At 40.9% G+C, this 20805-nt stretch overlaps 1 protein-coding gene across 4 annotated transcripts in view; it reads right to left on the bottom strand.

Moving 5' to 3' along the window:
- The window catches only part of WWOX (WW domain containing oxidoreductase), an 819888-nt gene that overhangs the window by 683010 nt on the left and 116073 nt on the right, over positions 1–20805 (bottom strand). Inside the window, exon 7 of one of the 4 annotated variants that reach the window (XM_069966024.1) lies at positions 6077–6158. The exons of the other annotated variants lie outside the window; for them this stretch is intronic. Coding sequence (XP_069822125.1) covers positions 6153–6158 — 6 coding nt within the window. The 3' untranslated portion in view covers positions 6077–6152. Of the gene's footprint in view, positions 1–6076; positions 6159–20805 lie in introns of those variants that run through there. 4 annotated transcript variants of the gene reach the window in all.

Here is a 20805-nt window from a genome sequence, read left to right on the forward strand (position 1 = left end):
GTGGGGGGGATGCGTATGCCCAGGTATGATATGCCTGCGGGGGGCCATGCAAATGGAAAATTTTCCTGAAGAGAGCGCACCGTGGCGCTGTCCAAGGAGACATTGAGGGCTTCAGATTTAGCAAGGTTAATTTTAAAATTTGACCATACACCAAACCGGTCTAGTCGAGGGACAAACGTGGGTTTGTGATATAGAGCAAGAGGTCGTCCGCGAAAGCGGAGCATTTATACTCGTGGGATCCAATGGTGATCCCCCGTATGTCTGGGTCAGAGCGGATGGTGGACATTAGATTTTCCATGATCAGGACATAAAGGAGGGGGGACAGGGGGCACCCCTGTCTCGTTCCATTGGAAATAGAAAAGGGTGCAGACAACGTGCCATTGATTTTCAACTGAGCGGAGGGAGTGTTATAAAGGGCTAAAATTTTCGAGAGGAAGGACGGGCCTATGCCTACACGTTGTAGGGTTTGTACCAGGGAGGACCACGAGACTCTATCAAAAGCCTTCTCGGCGTCTAAAGAGAGAACCATCAGGGGTACATTGTTAGATTGAGCGTAATGAATTATGTCTAATGTCTTGAGAGTATTACCGCGGGCCTCCCTCCCTGGTACAAAACCCACTTGGTCCGCATGGATGAGAGCCGGCAGGTGTGGGTTCAGCCTGTTGGCAATTAGTTTGGCATAAAGTTTCAGGTCCACATTGAGGAGGGAGATGGGCCTGTAGCTCCCGCAGGTCTGCGGGTCCTTCCCCGGTTTAGGAATAAGGGCGACATGGGCCATAGTAGTGTGTTGCGGAAAGGGGACGGTGTTGGATATGGAGTTGAAGGCCGAGAGCATGGTGGGGCCTAGGGATTCCTGAAGCACTTTGTAGAATTGGGCTGTCAGGCCGTCTGGGCCCGGGCTCTTCCCTCCCGGGAGTTGTGCAATAGCACAATTGAGTTCGTGCAACGCAATCGGCTCCTCCAGGGTTACTGCCGTATCGCTGGAGATCTGAATAGCAATAGGAGGGGGAGAGAAGGGCTCAGGCACTGAGGCCGAGGGTTTAGGAAGATTATAAAGAGTAGTGTAGTAGGAATGGAATGTGGATGCTATTTCCGGGGTGATATGGGTAGTTACATTCGCAGTGGTCCGGATACAAGGGATATGCGATTGCGCCAGTTTGTCCCTTAAAGCCCTCGCCAACATGCGTCCACACTTATTGCCATTTTCATAAAATTTACTACGACAGGACTGCAATAGACGGCCCCACGATGCCTCTAAGAGGCGTTTAACCTCTGTGCAGCTTGTAAGTCCCTCAGAATCAGGAGAGACAGAGCATGTTTGTGGGCGAGCTCAAGGGAGGAAACCTTAGCAAGCGCTTTTGTCAGGGAAGCCGCCTTCTCCCTCTTAAGTCTGGAACCGTGTTTAATGAGGACTCCTCGGAGGACACACTTGAGAGCTTCCCATTGAATAATAGGGGAAGTAGTATCCACAGCATGATCGGAACAAAAGTGCGTGACCGATTGTTTAAGGTCAGCAACACAAACGGTGTCCAAGAGGAGGGACTCATTCAAACGCCAGGTCCAGTGAGGCTTGGACAGGAAAGGGAGTGTGAGGGAGCAGAAGACAGGGGCATGGTCTGACCATAAAATGTTGCCAATAGAGGTGTAGGAGAGCCATGGCAGGGCACTATGCTGTATGAGAATGTGGTCAATGCGACTATAAGTCCCATGGGGGTTGGAATAGAAACTATAGTCCCGATCAGCTGAGTGCGACAGCCGCCAGGCATTATAAAGTTGCAGCGACAGAAAGGCTCGCTTGACCCTCTTTATGGCCGCGTAGGAGATAGATGATCGACCCGAGGAGTTATCCATAGACGGGTCCAAAGTTAAGTTAAGGTCACCGCACAGGATTACAGTCCCCTTGACCACAGGTAGTGACAGCTCAATCAGATGGGTGAGAAAGGAAACCTGGTCATGATTCGGGGCATAGCCATTGATAATAGTGAAAACGTGACCATTAACAGATAAGGAGAGGATAAGATACCTAGCCGCCGGGTCTGTAATGCAGTGAAGGATCTGGCAGGGCAAATTCTTATGTATGGCAATAGCCACTCCCTTGGTTCTAGCCTCGGGGTTGTTAGAGAAAAACCACTGAGTGTAATGTCTATGACGGATAGTGGGGGCGTGGTTGACCTTGAAATGTGTTTCCTGTAGACAGAGGACATGTACCTTTCTACGGTGGAAGTGTAGGATCTGTGATCGCTTTCCGGGTGTGTTCAGTCCCTGCACATTAAAAGAGGCAACATGAAGGTTCGCCATGGGGTGCGGGCAAGGGGCGTTACGGAGAGGGCCGTGGAGACCCTAAAGAAGGGCCGTCAGGGACAACCGACTCTGGAAAAAAGGAAAAACAATTAGTGAAGGACAAACAGGGGGGTGGGGTAGGAAGGTGGGAGAACACAAAACGAGTACAAATATACAAGCAGTAAGGAATAAAACTGCAGCGTATTCTCAACAAAAGCACAGCTGAAGGGCTACCAAACCAGAGAAAACTCGGGTCCGGTGTTCCACCTATGGGGGGAGAGAGGCAGACAAGTACCGTATGCGCGGTGCAGGGGGCTCCTCACAGACCTTGAGGAAAGTATGTTAAGGCAAACAAGCAAAACTTATGACTAACGGTTAAACATGGATAGAACTATGAGGGCTGTACCAGATATAGAACAGAACCTGCCCAGGGGAGGCAGAACAAAAAAAGGATGCAATATAGACAGATGTAGGGGGCAATATGAACAAGGTGTCAAACAGCAACAATCACTGTGTTAGAAAAGAGAGCATCGAAGGTCCCTCCACGGGAAGCATCTGCGGTGTTCCATTTCAGATGGCTCCATCTCAGTTGCGCGATGACTCTGAGGGCCGAGGCGCAGGGAGCGAGGATCTACGGGGTCCGTGGCGACGTGGCGATCTCGGAGGGAGTCCTTGAGTGATAGATGCTGGGTCTCTCGGTGAGAAAGGTCTCTTGGCACCCCGGGTCGAAGAGAGGAGGGAAGGCCATTCCGGGAGAGTGAGGCCAGTGATGTCAAGGTCCCTGAGGAAATCCGGAACATCAGCGGGGGCCCGTAGGGTGAGGGTGCGGCCATTCCGGCGGACAGTCAGCGCAAAAGGATAGCCCCAGCGAAAGGGTATATTGCGGTCTCTGAGAATGTCCAACAGGGGGCGCAGGGCCGCTCTCTGAGCCAGCGTGTGTCGGGAAAGGTCAGGCAGAATGAGGAGGTGAGCCCCCCTATACACCACAGCACGTCGTTTGCGGGCCCTCAGGAGAATTTCTTCCTTAGTGGAGTAGAAATGAACCCGACAGATCTATAGGCTTAATTTCAAGCTTTGATGCCTAAAGAGGTTGTCCAGTCTCGACAGGGAGTGGAAAGCAACAAGATGGAATGCCCCTCTATGACTTCCACATGCTTAATATTGACATGAAGGTACATCTAGAGGTTACACAGGAGGGGAAAACATAGCTTTCTTCCAATAATTGTGGCACTTATAGTTGTGTGATATTACAGCTCAGAGCCATTCACCTCAAAAGGATTTAAGTTGGCTCCATTACTAGAAAAGAAAAAACAAAAAAAACCCATCATCCTGTGCCACCCCTTATAGAGCACATCATCATTGTGAAATAAAGAAATACAGACCCGAGTAGTGTCCCATAGACTTGTTTTCTGAAAAAATTTACTTAGCAGCAAATGTGTCTAAGGGCTCTCATGTTTTAAGTAAATCTAAATGCTAAAACTTCAGAGAGGACTTTATTTTTCTTGTGGCTCTTAATGGGTATTCCCATCACCAAAAGTTACCCCTGATACACAGGATAGGGGATAACAACCTGATTGGTGGTGGCGGCCTGCTGGGACCCCAAGTAAGGGGGGGGGGAATTGTATCCCTAAAATGAACAGAGCTCAAGGTGAATACAGGGCCAGCCTCTATTCTATCTTTGGCTATGTTCACACAACGTTTTTCAGCTCCGTTTAAAATAATGTCCGTCATTTTGAGTCTAAAATAACGGGCGTCATTTAGCTGCCTGGCCTCCCCTTAGTGCAAGGACAGCTGTTGGTACATTATTCTAGTTAAGGTGGACTAATTGGCCTTTGGGTGTGGTTTAATTGAAAAGTCCATTGAGTTTAATAGTAAAAACGGAGAAAGAATGGTGACAAAAGAAAAACTGTGTGTGAACGAATAATAAAAAACATCCGCTGTTTGCAAAAGACATCTGAAAATAATGATCATGTTCATTATTTTGATGTCCAGGGTAAAAATGTCCATTATTCAATGCATTATGTGCATTGGACGTCTGTCTTCCCATTGACTTCAATGCATTTCCATTGCAGTCAGTTAAATCGTGGCAAAAACGGATGTTTTTTAAAATATCAAAATCGGGCACCTTTTCTCAATTTTTGACGTTGTGTGAACATAGCCTTTATGTGGTGTCTAAACATTGCTGATCTCAAGTTTGGCAATATTCCGAAACTTCACAGAGAATGGATAGAGCACTGGATGTGCTCCCTCAGGTAGTGCTCTGTTCATTTGGGAGTACAATTAGTCTCCATTCTTGAGTGATGGTGGTTCCAGCTTGTTATTCCCTAGCTACAGGAAGAAAACTTTAGTTCACATGATAGGCACATTTGGTAAAGGGTTGTTACTATGCATGAGCCCAATTGTGTCAGAGCTCCCACACAGTACTGTCCCGATGTAGTTGTTTCCATAGATGCCCGATCTTCCAGCTGCAGAATGCATTTGACTCCGATTGCGTCTGCGTGCGTCATGGCAGGTACATTTTAAAACACATTTTATTATTCTCATGTCATTTGAGCAAAATTAAAATACTATTGGCAAACACTCTTTAAAAAAAATGCAAAAAAAAAACAAGTAAAAGAACAAAACTGTACACTACTAAACAGAATACATATTGTTTGATAGGATATATATTCAAATTGCACTATATGTCCTCAATATCAAACTCAGGTGGTTTAAATAACTGTCCCTGAGAGAACTGTATCAAATGTCAGACTTGATGCAAATGTAAATTTTTCTTCTCAGGTTGAGCACCAAATTCTGTCATTTTGATAGATCTGACCCAAGAGGACGCAGGCAAGGTCGAATGCATGTCTGAAACAAACCCTCCACTTCTGGTTAATATGCACTGTATTGATCAATGCATTTTTCTTCCATTTACAAACCTAATGAATTTAGATATCATGTTAAACATGAATTGAAACAAATCATAATTATAATAACAATTACAACAATGACATGGCTAATAATCATACCAGTGACGATAATAATACCAATAATCATTTTACATATGTCAGGGTGATTATTTCTTGAAGAAGAATTTGTCTGTTCTCTACTTTTTCTTTTTAATCCTACTCTTGTATGTGTGTAACCTTATTGATTTTTGACAGGCAAAATGTTAGCCCAACATGACCTGAACTGACAGCAGGGAAGGAAGTTAGAGAACATCAGCTTAGGATCTGTCTGCAGTCATGAATCCTATAAAGTACAGTTAAACTAAAAAGTTGTACCAGCAATGTATGGCAATAACTGCACCATAAAGTGTATACCAAGTACCTTATACATTTACTGTACAGAGCAGAAGGGGTTAACTATTACAGCCCCTTTGTTCTCAGATGTTGGGGAAAACCCAGCATTTTGTTATCTTCCCTACAAACATAAAGTGAAGCCAAAGATCATGAGAACATAAATACTGTATAACTACAAAAATACTTGTATTCCCATGTTTTGCCACAGAAAAAAGAAACCCTAATAAGAAAAAGCTTGAATACGCTTCTTTTATGACAGTGTATTGCCAGAACATCCTTTTAGTTGCTGTTGGATTGAGCCAGTGCCCAAGATGAGTGCATTTGCTGTTTTTTAAAATTTTGGGTGAAAATCGTCTGATAAACAGTCCATGGGAGTCTCTTAATACAGAGGGCTGTCAGGCATTAGCAAAAGTGCTGGGTAACAGGGGAAAGCATGGAGGTTATTATCAAGAGTTCATAATAAAGAGAAACACACTTTTTATTTTGCATATTTTATTTTGGATGAAAATTTTGCCAAGTATAAGAAAACTACAGTGGTGCCTTGGATTATGGGCATAATTTGTTCTGGGACCGTGCTTGTAATCCAAATTACTCCTAAACCAAAGCAAATTTTCCTATAAGAAATTATTGAAATTCACACCCCAAAAATAATTATTTTTATTCGGCATAACATGTAAAACAAATTAAACAAACATTTAGAAACAGCTGAATATGTGATATTATAAGTAACTGTACAGTATAGCAATCAGCATGTGGAGTATAATGTATAGTAAGTGCATAAACCTGAAGAAACAGCAGCAATTTGTAGATACAGAATGGAGCTGCAGATCCCTATAATGCAGTAGCGTAGTACAACAGACCAGAATATAGAAGCAGGGCTGCTGTCAGAAGTCTGTGGTCACATGACCACAATGTGCATGGGGAATGTGTTCAGCCACATCAGGAAGTGAGAATCACAGAGCTGTGCAGGAGGACAGTGACAGAAACTTTTCTATACAGCAGTGTGAATGGCTGAGTGTGAGTACAGGCATATTATAGCAGCAGTGTGTACAACTGAGTGTAAGTGCACGCACATTTTAACAGCAGTGTGTATAGCTGAGTGTATGTGCAGGCACGTTATAGCAGGAATGGAGAGGATGGAAAACACAAGGGCTGACACAGACTGCAGGGAGCATGAAGAAATGAACAGGGCATATGTGGGCACATAGCCCCTTCCACAGTCTTCTGATGCCTCCAAGCCCCAGGCTGAAGTGGAACTGCTATGATTTGGAAGGTGGGGGAGACTTCCTGGGTCGGAGTACAGGGCTGTAGACCACGCTTTGCAGACAATGCACCTTCCCGACTCCCCCTCCCACCCAGTACAGGGATCTTTTAAACAAAGTTACAATTTTGAAAAACTGTGAGCTCTTCTTACAAAACGCTCTCAATACAAGTAACTCTTAAACCAAGGTACCTCTGTATCTCTTCTTTACAAATGCATCTGTTAGAGACATGCATACATAGTAACCACTTTACAGACTTTACATCCTGAACTACGAAGGCTAAATTAGTAATGCTATCTCTGTGTTAATTTATTTTTGTAATTTCAAGGTGCATGGTTTTAAAGGGGAACTCTGGATAAGAAAAACTTGTTTTCTATTAAAGTACATTAAAAGTTAATATATGTGTCTATACAATGTATTACCGTATCTGTACGGTTCTGCCACACTGGTAGCTGATAGAAATCCAGGAAGTAAAAAAAAAATTGCCCCAGTGCAAATCCACATTGTCTCCTGCTCCTTCTGCTATCCCCCCCTTAGGAGACAAATATTCCATGCCTTTGTCTCACATTGTGTGTGTTTGCTGAGATCAGGCTGATGATGCAGACAGGGGGCAGGGCGTGATGTCCCAGGAGGCTTGGCTGGATCCCCCAATCCCCTGAGTGATTCACCATCTCTGAATGGCCAGAGGCAGGTGTTGCACTGATTTCTCTAATTCTGCAGAAGTATGCAGTGAAATTAGGGCTGTGTTCACACATGTTGGAGTGTCATTGCTGTACTGCAGCATATTCACAAAAATGTTGCAGTAACACAAGGAAATGATGCTAAATGGCAGAAAGGAGATGAGCCTTGTTGTGGGGCTCAACTTCAAAGATAACAGATGCTTGATAATAATATGTGCGTGGAAATGAAAACAAAAAAAAAATTCAAAAAGTTCTTTACTTTATTCCAATATCAGCATTACAGGTAGAGAATACAGCGTGCTGCGTGGTGTTACAGGTAGAGAATACAGTGTGCTGTGTGGTGTTACAGGTAGAGAATACAGGGTGCTGTGTGGTGTTACAGGTAGAGAATTGCATTGCATTCTAGAACCTGTAGTACTGTGTACAACTGATAAACCAGGAAGCGCAGAAACAAAAAAACAGAACAAAACCCCCCAAAACAAATGGATTTTTGGTAGCTTCAAAAATGGAATAGATAGGTAAGTAATGCGTTATGCTTCTTCAGAAGTTTCATTTTTTTTAACCTCTACCTGGAGTTCCCCTTTAAGAAAGGTGGGGGGAAAATAAGCTAAGTTGTATATTTATGTTCAAATGTCTTCATTTAAGAATCCCAGCTGTGAACTTCTGAAAAATATACTCCGATGAGAGACAAAAGGAATGCCACCTTTCTGCTTGTTGAGTAGATGATTTACAATTCGATTTAATTATGTCTGCACATAGTAAAAATGACTCATATGAGCTCATAAAACATGAAGTATAGACTTCCAAATTCAAGGTAAGAGTGTACTGCAGGTTTAACAGTCAAAATGCATTATTGGTTTAGAAAGCGAACATCCCTGAATTAGGAAATATTTTCAACCAAAATATATAATTTTCATTTATGGGGCAGATTTTCTTCATTGCTATGTTTTTTTTTAATGCATTATAGACACCAAGCCTACATAGGTTCTGCAGACTGTATAACTGGTTACAGTGTGGGTATATCTATTAACATTACAGATGAAATCTTCTATGATTGGAGTTGTACACTTTTCTTCTTCATCTGGCCAAGGCCATCATAAAGATTTCTTGCAGCCATGACTCACGTCTGCAGAATCTGCCGGAAACACATTTTTTGTTCCTTGTTCTAGCGCCCTCTTCACCTCTATAAAAACTCTTCATCTGTACTGCTCTAAACAGTAATGGTGCCCACTTCATGTCCCCTATAGTAGTTAGGCTTCTCTGTTCTTCCAAATAGTAGTTAGCAGGCTCCCTGAGTGCTCATATAGCAGCTAGGCCCCCACAGTATGTGCATATAACATATAGTAGTTAGACCTCTCAGTGCCTCCATATAATATGTTGGCCCACACACCCACCCCCAGCTTAGAGGCCCATTTGCAATTGCAGTCACTAATGTTACACCACTGTAGACATGGACACAAAGATAAAGTAAAGACTATTCAAAACAAGTATAAATAAACGTGTTTTATAACAGTTGCCCCCACTGTATTCTAGTATAACTCTATATTAAAATTACAATAAAAAAAAAAAAAGACATTTCTTAAGACAAGTAAAACAATAAAACTACTGTAATTGGAGAAAATATTTTAGCTATGTTGTGTAAATATGCTAGTTCTTAAAATTAAGTGCCAAAATTTTAAGCTCCAGCCAGAGCTAAACAATGCTCCCGTCTTTATGCAAAGGTTATGTATTTTTCCAAAAGGAAGAGGGCAGAAACATAGTCCAGAAGGAAACAGTTTCCAGATACCTTCTCAAATATTCTGTGAAATACCAGGAGAAAGATTAATGGCTGCTATATACATTTACACCATATTTATTTGATAAGGCTGTTCGAGTTACTGTAACACAACAGCGGCTTTTAAAAACCCCTAAACCTGCTTCTTTTCATCTTAAATCTTGCAGGTTCCTATTTCACCAAAGTTAGGAGACCTAAGTCGGATTGAATAAATAATCCAACTACGGCAACTTTAAAACCTACTGCACTCTGATGGTTCAAGAGTTTGTCTTTCAGCTGCATAAACAAAAAAAGTTTCTAGGAACAAAAAATAGGCTTTAAGACATCAAAGCCAAAAACAGCAGTACAAGTGTTTTACTAGAAAGTAAGGTGTACAAGAGAGAATTTTTCTTTTCAAAACAAAAGGGTGTTTATGAAAGAAAACCAAAGCCGAGAATCGAATAGTGTGTTGCTTACCAGAAAGATTTAGGGGTCAGGGTAGAAGGGGGACATTTCCACATTTTTACCCATTTCAATAATATCCAAAAAAGGATAAGTCAACTGGTAAAACCAATAATGATTTCATATCAGAGGCCTTGAGAAAATTTCACAACCAGGGTTGGACTCCAAGAGTACCTGCAGACAACAATCCCATTGAGAACTGTGTGTCAAAAACAAACAAAAAAAAACAACAAAAAATTAAGAAAGAAATTAATCCCAACTGTCTGTGGTCCCTGGTCCCAGCTGAACAGAGCTTTCCAGTCTTCTATCAATAGACAGAAAGTCTATCGCTGTAATACCCTGAGAAAATTTTGGACCCAGGGTTGCACCACTTCTTAATAGTACCAGCAAAGAACAACCCCAAAGTGTAAGGCAGAATGTGTAATTTAGATAATTACTGGCCAATGTGTAAGGAAAAAAATAAGACACACAAGTAGCACTGTAGAAAGTCTAGATATAGACTACATAACCCCCTTATACTACATGTGATACTTCTTTCTGCTGACAAAGGCAGTAGAGTACCAAGACGGCAAGATCAAACTGTGTTAGATAAGATTGGTTTGTCGGGATACTGTCTGCATTGCTATTGCTCTTTTGAGTGAATATCTATCTCTGCTCTCCAGTATACCATATGTCACACAGTAGGACCTTGTGACTTTGCAGTTATTAGTAAGGGATGGATTGTTCTACTGTTATCTTGTGTATTTATGCATGCAATTACACAAGTCTATCTGAGATGACACCTTCCATCTGCCCCACACAGAAAGAAAGTACTACTAAAGCATTTTAACTCCCCCATCTAAAATTAGATATGGAGAATAACGCAGCAGTGACTATTGGAAAAACCTAATATTATGTATATATGACTAAACTCTCTGCTGATCATACTGCTTTCTTTCACTTATCACAGTCTATTTCATGGAACGCTTATGGAATATTTGACTTTTTACTTGTCAGTTACATTGGTGAGGATGTTATGGCAAATTGTGAAAAAATACATTCAGAGATAAGGAAAAACAGTGGAGATTTGCAGCTGTGTTTATACCTTATCAGTCTTTCATGATACTACAGCTTAAATTCATTGAATGAATGGTGCTGGGCTGCAACAGCACACACAACCTGTCAAGAAGTGTAATGCTATTGTTGGAAGAAAGCAGACATGTTCAACCTCCTTAAAATGCCACCAATAAGTTTAAAAAAAAAAAGTAATATGTCGGAAGTTTCTATTAGTGGGAGAATCTGAGATCCCTATGAATGACTAAAATGAAGTGGCAGCAGGTTAGGGCAAAGTGCTATGCCCCTTCGTTTCTGGTTGGCTTTGTTTTCCTTGGAAATTCCTGTGCAAATTCATAAAAAGTCTATTAAACAGTATATACATCAGAATACCTCGGGTACAGGTATCTTTAGTAGTCTGTATGTGATTAGTGTTTAGGAACAGCACATTTTGTGTCCATGGGTTGTTTCTGTAACTGCAGTTTAGTCATTCAAGTTAAAGTGGGCAACTTCCAGAACCAAACACAGCCCATAGTAGAGTGGCCCTGTATAACTGGCTAACTGTGTTAACACAATTTAATTTCGGTCTTAAAATACCTCCTTAAATCCTTGCAGCCCTCTTTCAAAAACTTCTACAATATTATCGCAATTGCATTATTTTACGGCTGTGCTCCACCTCATTACTTTGGGAGAACGAGTGTTCTATTAAAGTATAAAAAGCATGAAATTCCACAACCATAAAACCACTCTGTGGGAGCTTATAATGTCTTTCTGTCTGAAGAGTCTTGTATGACTTTGGCATCTCAACAAGTCCATTCTATCCACAGCATGGTCTCGGGGCTCTGCAAACCACAAAATGGCAATGTTCTTCTAGCCAGGTTGTTTCCATGTAATTCCTCACCTTCTAGCACTCAGGAAGCCCAGCACGACTTCCATTTAAATTTGCTCTCTTCTCTGCAGTAACCCAGCACCCTGACTTTTTACTTCAGCAGCTGCTGGTACTCATATTGATGACCGTGATTTTGTAAGAATAGCAACACCTCCTACTGTGGCCTTGTTTTGCACGGTATGGTAATAACGCAGAACACCACATGGTGATACCAGTAGGGTGTTCCCTCTTACTCAGGAAGACTTGTCTTTTTAATTATACTGCCTTGGCCATGTATTTAGCACTGATCATTGGCATAATACCAAAAGGGGTTCCTTTGGCATGAAAATAAAGAGAAAAAGATGAAGCGAGATGCTGCCAACTGATGACAACAGTGATGCATTTGTTACTTTACTGGGGTTAAAAAGAAAATGAAAATAAAATAAAACTTAACAGACACATCACTGCAATACTGTTCCATGTTACATAAAGAATAAAAATTTATTTCATACACCAGCCTTAAAATATCATTGGCCAGTGCATGGGAATGCCGGAGTAATACAGAGGAGTGCACTCCTACATAATTCTAAATGCTTTGGAGCTGATGTGTGCTTTCAGTCAAACAAATTATGTATTTTAATCGTGATAAATGCAGCAAGATCAAGCTCCCTCTATACGCAGCTGCATACACTGTTTTGCCCCCTCTCTGCTGGACAATGGAAATACTTGTTCCAAAGAGTAGAACTTGACTTGGGTCTACAACAGGACAATGCAATGACCAATCGAGTAGACCAAAGCACTTATCTGAATGACTGAAAAGAAAAATGTAGACTTGGAAAAGAAGCAGGGGAATGCACTGACTTGGCCCAATGAGTAGAACAATGCATAAGGAAAAGCCAAAAACCATGAAGGACTAAAAGGCAACTATGGCACTGTAGGTTTATGAAGTAACATTTTATGGCTCTTTATGGTGTGGCCTGTCACAGGCAAATGAATTGGACCAAGGGTGACTACTTACTTCCAACTTAATCCCAATTATTTTAACTTGGTCAGCCAACAATCGAACCTGCATGACCACTCTCTAGCAGTAGTGGATTATAATAGGGGCGTTCCGGGCGGCAGCCCGAGGCCCTGAGCTTCTGGGGGGGCCATGACCACCCAAAAAGACTTATACTTTCAGTGGTGTACTGTTTCCTGGCTACATTTCCACCATGATTTGCAAAAAATCACAGTTTTTTTATGGCAATTTGGCACAAATATGGACATCATGACATTATCTATCCTGTACTATGAACGCCAGGCTAGTGCTTCCATAGTTACAGTGGGGTGGGGGGGCCAAGGCTTGGTGAACAGCCCGGGGCCTATGGTAAAGTTAATCCGCCCCTGCTCTCTAGTATACAGTAGGTTCAGTGTTACTAACTAACTAATGCGGTAACAAGGCCAAGAACAATTTATAAATTATTAATGCTATAAGTCAGAGATTTACAGAATTATCTGTAGGACTGAAGATCAGGGACAATCAGCCGACAATCTTCTATGTTTCTATGAAAGGGTCTAACCCTTAGTCACAATGAGGTTTTTCTTCGCCATATGCAATCAGACCTTTAAATGAATAAACACTTAGGAGGACATGTATCAAGTGGCGCACAGGGAATTTTCTGGTGCAGAGAGCCCACTTGCACATACAGTACATTTAATTGCAAACGCTTGTTTTGCAAATAATTTATTCGCAAGTGGCCTCTCTGCACCACTTGCGCCAGAGGGGAGGGGGCGTTCTGGGGGTGCGGCCTCTGTGTGCGCCGCATTTATTATTTTTTAGGCGTAAAAATTATAGTGAGCTCTGAGCTGGCGTAGTCTTCACTTTGCACAGACGGGCTCCGTGCACATGGGATTTATGTAGAGGCAATGCGCCTCTACATAAATCCACTGAGCTCCGGAGCTGCGGGGACACTCGGAAACCCGGCGTAAAAAACGCTCCAGTTAATAAATGTCCCCCTTAGTCCCTACTTACTGTACATGAACAGCATATAAGCTTTCTAACTAGGGAAAAGAAGCAAGCTAAGTCCTGTGGTCTTTTGGCCAGCCTTACTCTGCGTAGATAGTAAATTCCACTCCAATGCCCCAGCTGTCAAAACATTTTCCACCTATCCAATTTATGCATCTTCAGTTGTCAATATTCCAATGCTCATCAATGACTTAGTATGTTCACCACTTAATTACTTGCAAAACGGTTTGCAACAAAAAAGGCAATAACCATCCATTTCCTTTGAGCTGCTCAATAATTATAGACAATCTTTTGCCTATGTTACAGAAATTTCATATATCAAAGGTTGTCATGTGAACTGAAATCGTTCATGTACTCCACATATTGTTTAAAAAGTGTTAAAAGAACACACACAGGTGCATACAATTTTAGTTCACATGGAACAAACTAATTTGAGCATGGTAAAATCCACAGTGGATTACTGTACCAGGCATGTGGATGCAATTTTCCAAATCTCAGAAACTGACCTGCGGTATATGTTTAAGATGATCACAGCATGTCCATTTCTGTTACTAAATAATGATGCAGATTCTCCCTAATAGGTTTGTTATAGACTCTCCCTATTGAGATTAATGGGGAAGTAAAAATCTACATTAAAATGTACTGTTGCGTATTTTGTCTGTGCACTACCAGTAAAACTGTACATTTTAAAAGAATTTATTAATATTTTTTACAACCCACAGGAAAAGCCATGGTGGCAAAGATGCATTATTTGATGCAGGTTGTGGAAATTTCAAAACATTGCAAACAATTAAATTTTTCCTTTCACAATTAAAAAAAAAGTTTGTCATCTGGGCCAGTAATAACAAGTTATACAACTTTGTAATGTGTGTTATGTATGTGAATCGCCCCCTTCCCCGTGTTCCCCCACCCCCGCACGTGGACCCGGAAGTGTAGTGTACCATACATACCTGACGTCCCCCGTCCCCGATCTTCTGTCAACGACATAATCTTCGGGTGGCCGGCCGAATCGCTGCAGCCGTCCCTGAAGCGGCGATAGTTATGCTCAGCCAATCGCGGCTGCAGTGATTCGACCGGCCTTCCGAAGATTACGTCGTTGACAGAAGATCGGGGACGGGGGACGATACGCGCCAGGTATGTATGGTACACTACACTTCCGGGTCCACGTGCGGGGGTGGGGGAACACGGGGAAGGGGGCAATTCACATACATAACATACATTAAAAAGTTGTATAACTTTGTAATGTGTGATATATATATATATATATATATATATATATATATATATATATATATATAATATATATTTTTTTTTTATCATATAAATATATATATATTTTTAAAAAAAACAGCTACGCTTATCTTTATATACACGAAGCCGTAACTTTCTCTCAATCTGGCATTAACAAAATTTTGCGTTAAATTATCAAACATCATTTATTATTTGATATCACAAAAAAAAACCTAAAAAAAGTGCTACGATAAATAATGCGACAATCACATTCTGAGAATTTGTTCTCCTGCGGGATTTCCAGGATAGAATGTTTATGGAGTTAACCCTGTATAGCTTCTTGTCAGTTGCTCCTTTTGACGCTGAACGTATTGTTCATTGTCAAGTTTTTGATATATGTAATAGAGTTTCCAGCACTAAGAACAACTCTCAGTGTTTTAATAGGTATGTCAGCCACCCTGTTATCTCCTGAATGATAGTTCTGCTCTGCGCAATCTCTCACAAGGAAAACGGCTATTTTGTGTTTTGTTTTACGTGCAACTTTTTGTCTTTTTTTTTCTCTTTCTCTAAACCCGAGGTGAAGATATTTATACCAACTACTCAGATTTATTTGTGCCTGCAATATTCATTTTGATTCCTTTTTAAAACCTGCTAATGGAAATGCTTCCCTTCAAGTCATTAATCAGTTGTGAATTTCAGTCCCTTGTTTTGTAAAAGCTGCTGCAATAAATAGTTTTTTTTTCACAAGGCGAAATTCTTGGAGATGGATTCAGCCAGCGTAATTAATTGTACCCAGTTACAGAAGATCAGCAAGTTTGTAGGATTCACATGCTGCTTTACCATATGGCTGCCCAGTAGGCGAAAAATTTGATTAATGCTTTGAAGTGGATTTTTTCAGCAATATTTGAGCCCAGATGAGGAATTTTTCCTTTTTAACTGTGATAACAGCTGATTTCAACCAACAGCGAGGTTGACTGGGAGATTACCGATCTGTAGATAGCCACGTGTGTGCCAGAAATGATAATGTAAACGCTTCTGGAAAAGGATGAACTGCCGTATACTAACAAAATTTTATTTTCCTTCAATCCGGCATCTAATAATCCAGATGATATAAAACTGCAATATAATATAGAGTTTTTGCAAAAGCAGAAAGGGAAGAAAGTAATCTTACAATTCCATTGTTTAAGAATAGCATTGTTGTAGCGGATATTGTGCTGTTCTAATTTAATACATATACTGTTCACTAGTTATATAACATGTAAATAGTACTATGGGAGACAACCTGTAGGAAAAACCCAAAACCTAAAATAAGATATAAAAACATCCTATAAGATTAGTTTGCTGTTGGAAAATTCTATATATCTTAGTGGAAACGGGACAGTTGAAGAATCACAAACAGCATTTTGTTAAATTAGAAAATCATAATGAATAATAAGGATTGTAAGGCCTGTGATTCACGGAAGCTACGGAGGGTGAAGCTGCGTTCTAGAATAACATATATCCCGGCATTATGTATCATTATGATACTGGAAGCACAGAAAGTGTTTGAATCTTTGCACGGCAGTACTTATTCAGCTGCGCAGCTGTGTCAGTATAGTACCGAAAAGATTTAAACACTTTGGTGGTCTTATTCCACTTCATGAATCACAGAATGTGGAAATAAGGTGGTTTTTTTACAGTCTCAGTCCTAGACCCCTATAAATGCTAAGAAAGGAAAGGTTTAAGGACTAGACCAGTGCTTCTCAATTCTAGTCCTCACCAACAGATCATGTTTTGAGGATTTCCTTAGTATTTCACAGGTGATATAATTATACTCAGTGCATCAGGTATTATCACTGGTGTTCTTTGTATGGGATATCCTCAAAACATGAAAACAGTTGGTGAGGACTGAGGACTGGATTTGAGAAGCACTGCACTAGACAATGCTAAGTACTAGCCATGCACATGGGGTAGGCATATAAGTAGGACACTGTATATATGCTGGAAGGAAAAGGCGTGCCCCCCTCTGAACTCCCCTACCCGACCCAGAATGTACAGTTATGTTCTGAGTTATAAGTCGTGAAGGGGTTATATACAAATGACAATAAGTGCAATAAACATGAACTAAATAAATCACACACTTGTATTTAGGGGGTATTCCAGCCATATAAAACTTTTTATACATCGCCCCTTGCACAGAAAATAATAAACATGCCAAACCACGCTTCCTGGGTGCCCTCCTCTGGCGTCTTCAGGTGCCCCACTGAACGCTTTGCCCACTATTTCCTAGACAGACTTGTCTTGGCAGTGACAGCCCGCTCAGCCAATTACCGTCCTCAACATTGCCCTATCCTAGTCAGTGATTGGCTGAGTGGGCTGTTGCTGCCAAAATAAGTCCGCCTTGGAAGTAGCAACCAGAGAGCTCAGCAGGGGATCCAAAAACACAACAGGAGGACCTCAAGGGAAGTGGTAAGGTAAGAATAGCATGTTTATAAAAAGTTTTACATGCCTTTAAGGGAGAGAGGTCCCTGAAGGCATATTATCTACAAGAAAAGACAGAAGGAGATAGAACTTGAGTGTAGTAGCGGTTATTATGGTAATGTGCTAGTAGTAGGATTACTGTAAGTAGCAGGCTTCTCAGAAGAGATTAATATTCAGGTTGCATACTTGATTTGTTATTTGCCCCCCATCTAACGTACATCCCCTAGACACTTGCAAACCTTTTAAGACTTATAACGGTTATAACCACACTGTGCACAGAACTATGGCCTTTATACTATGCTTAAACACTGTAAAATAAAAGAAAAATGCAACTGTAATTATGAGGTTAATAAACTTCCTTTCAATTTAATAATGTGCTTCATTGAAGTCAATGGGAAATTGTCTGGCAGTGCATATAATGCACAGAATAATGGCTGTAATTGATTATGACCATACAAATATTGAACATGCTCATTCTTTACCATCAGCTTTTGTAATTTTTTTTTTACTGTGCTTCAAAATTGCATTATAATTTAACACCAAATTCACATACAAGTACTTAAGTTTCATAGACATATGATACCTTTGGTAGCAGGTATGTCATGTTGATTGAGAAGCCATGTCGTTGGGAGAGTAAGTCTCAATATTACATATTAGTAATAATACAAAGACTCTTGCTTCCACAACACAATGCCATACCATATCCTGTATTAAAATTAATTATAGCAAAAATGATTAAGTTTCGTTTGGATTTAGTGAACTTTACAAATCCACTTGGGCCTGGAAGCCTGGCTCATCTATCTATATGATTTACATATGGTGCTCCTGGTGGGAGAAGGGGGTAATTAATATTTAACAATAACCATTAATAAAAGCACAGATAAAATTAGGTAAACAGTAGGGAACACAGGAGACTAAAGAAATCCTACAGTACACGTTGGTAATTTCTAGAGTGGAAGATTCCCTATCAACATTGCTTTATTTCTTTACCTGACAAAGTTCATTTATTAAAGAATATGGCAAAAGAAAACTAAGGAACAAACTTTAAGGGATATTCCATTATAAGGAAATCTAACTAACACAGTGGAAATGTAACTAACACAGTTTCAACTTTTGCTCAAAATTGCTCTCCTAAATGATGTCACCTCCTTTGACCAGCCCCTACATTACCATCACCATCTCCCTGTCCATATACCATATACACATAATGGGCCTCATTTACTAACAATGCATCAATTTTAAAGCAACTCTGTACCCACAATCTGCCCCCCCCCCCCCTAAAACCACTTGTACCTTTGGATAGCCGCTTTTAATCCAAGTTCTTTCCTGGGGTCCTAAAAAAACTACTTTTAAATGTCAAATTGGCAAGGCCTAGAGTGTTTGTGCCCTAGGCCTGCGACGCCCTCCGTCCCTCCTCCCCATCATTAGGAATGCCCCTGGCCAGGATTTCTCCTAATCATCACTTGTCAACACTGCACATGTGCTGAATAGTTAAGGCACATGTCCAGTGTTGACAAGTGATAATTAGGAGAGATCCTGGCCAGGGGCATTAATAATGATGAAGAGGGCAGAGGGGAGGAACGGAGCAGTGTCGCAGGCCTAGGGCACGGATACTCTAGGCCATGCCAAACGGACCCCAGGACAGATCTTGAATAAAAAGCAGCTTTCTGACAGTACAAGCGGTTGGGGGGGGGGGGGGGGGGGGAATTGCAGATTGTGGGTACAGAGTCACTTTAAGCCATTATGCTGTCGGTTGCCACTCGAGAAGTGGCTGGTTTTTACAATAGAAAACCCTTTAAAAAATGACAGTTTGCTAAGTAAATCTGTCAGTTGTGGTGGGTTTTAAAGGACACACCCACTTGATGAGTTTTTGGACAAAAATGACAGGTTTGTCAGGTTTTTGGAAAAAATGTGTTGTACACCTTTATTACACACCTTTAATAAATATGTCAGACAGGGAAAATGGACAAAAATAGGACAATTTGCGGTTGGAAGACATTATTAAATCAGCCCCAATATCTTTATTGGGACATTTATTTGGGAGGAATAAGTGTTTACAGCATACAGCCTTGTGCTGAACAATACTACAGGCAAAGCAGGAGGCAGTGAATACAACAACTTTTCCAAACTTGCTAAATGGAGAAAAAGTCTGCTGTATAGAACAATGTACTGCAGCAGTTCTGGTCATCTGGTCACTGTTGGTAACACTACAGATTAACTTGGCATCAATTAATTTAGAAAACAAACAACAAAGAATAAAGACTACAAAAACAGATTTGCCATTTAAAAAAATCTAATGCATTACTGAGCTACAATTAAAAATACAAAGCTAATCTCTTTTTTTCAGGTCCCTGCAACAGAAATGCATAATTATAAAAGTAATACAAACTGTAAAGCAGCCACTCGAAATGCAATGCCAGATTTAATGGCTGAGCATTGAAGATCCAACGTATGTTGCTTTGTGTGACTGCATCTGTAATGTGCCATAGCAGGAAAGAAAAAAAGGATCAGCCTTCCTTAAACTCACATCAAGTTCCTTGGGGAACGCAGAGGCAGCAAACGGCTTTAATTGCTAATATTAGTGAGAAGTTTTAACCGGTGACCCAAAATGCAATGCTCCACTGTACCTGGCCCATGAACTAGAACTATCTCTTGTGTACGCTCGCTCTGGGCTTAAAAGTTTAAAGAGCTAACAAAATGTTTTAACGAGATACAAATCTCAGAGATCATTAATCAATATGCTCAATGTTATTTGTGATAATTCATCATGACATGATATTAATGGGTTACAGTACCCTTCAGAGGTGAGATTAATGCAAATGAGCAACCACAATTAACTTTACTGCTCCCTACTCACAGGAATGGACAGATGATTATAAATGACAACTATATGTCAATTACAATATCCAATAAAGTGAAGCTTAGAGGGCAATCTGTCTACTTTTATAGTCTTTGCTTGACATAAAGAAATCAGGCTCAACCCACCACTGTCACACCACACACTGTTCTTAAGCTGTAAATGTATATTTATATGCATGCACAGAAATATACCATTATTAATATAAGGCGTGCATTCTGTTGACAGGACAGTCAAATTGACACAAAGTTCGGAGAATAGAAGACTAAACATGTGACCCCCCAACCTTGTAAGGAAAATAATAAATGTAACCACAAAAACTGGAGTCAACATGCCATTCTTCTATAAAGGGAACCTGTCATTAGATTCATATCTGTTTCAGAATAATCATACATGTAACTTTGGCCTCAGCAGGAGCATTGGGGTAGTCCCTAGCAGCTTAATTGATAGATTACTCCATGTTTGTGTATTATGAGAGATCAGTCAGTCAGGGGCGGGGACCCCCACAAGGACTTGGACACCAGTTCATGTGTTGCCGCCGTTCAGAGTCACTCGTATACCAATATGCTAAGGCAGCCAGTCAATGTTTCATGCTGCTTGTGGTTTGGGCAGCATGAATCTAGTGACAGGTT

This window comes from Dendropsophus ebraccatus, chromosome 4 (assembly GCF_027789765.1).
Source record: "Dendropsophus ebraccatus isolate aDenEbr1 chromosome 4, aDenEbr1.pat, whole genome shotgun sequence".
In the NCBI taxonomy this organism is placed as follows: Eukaryota; Metazoa; Chordata; class Amphibia; order Anura; family Hylidae; genus Dendropsophus; species Dendropsophus ebraccatus.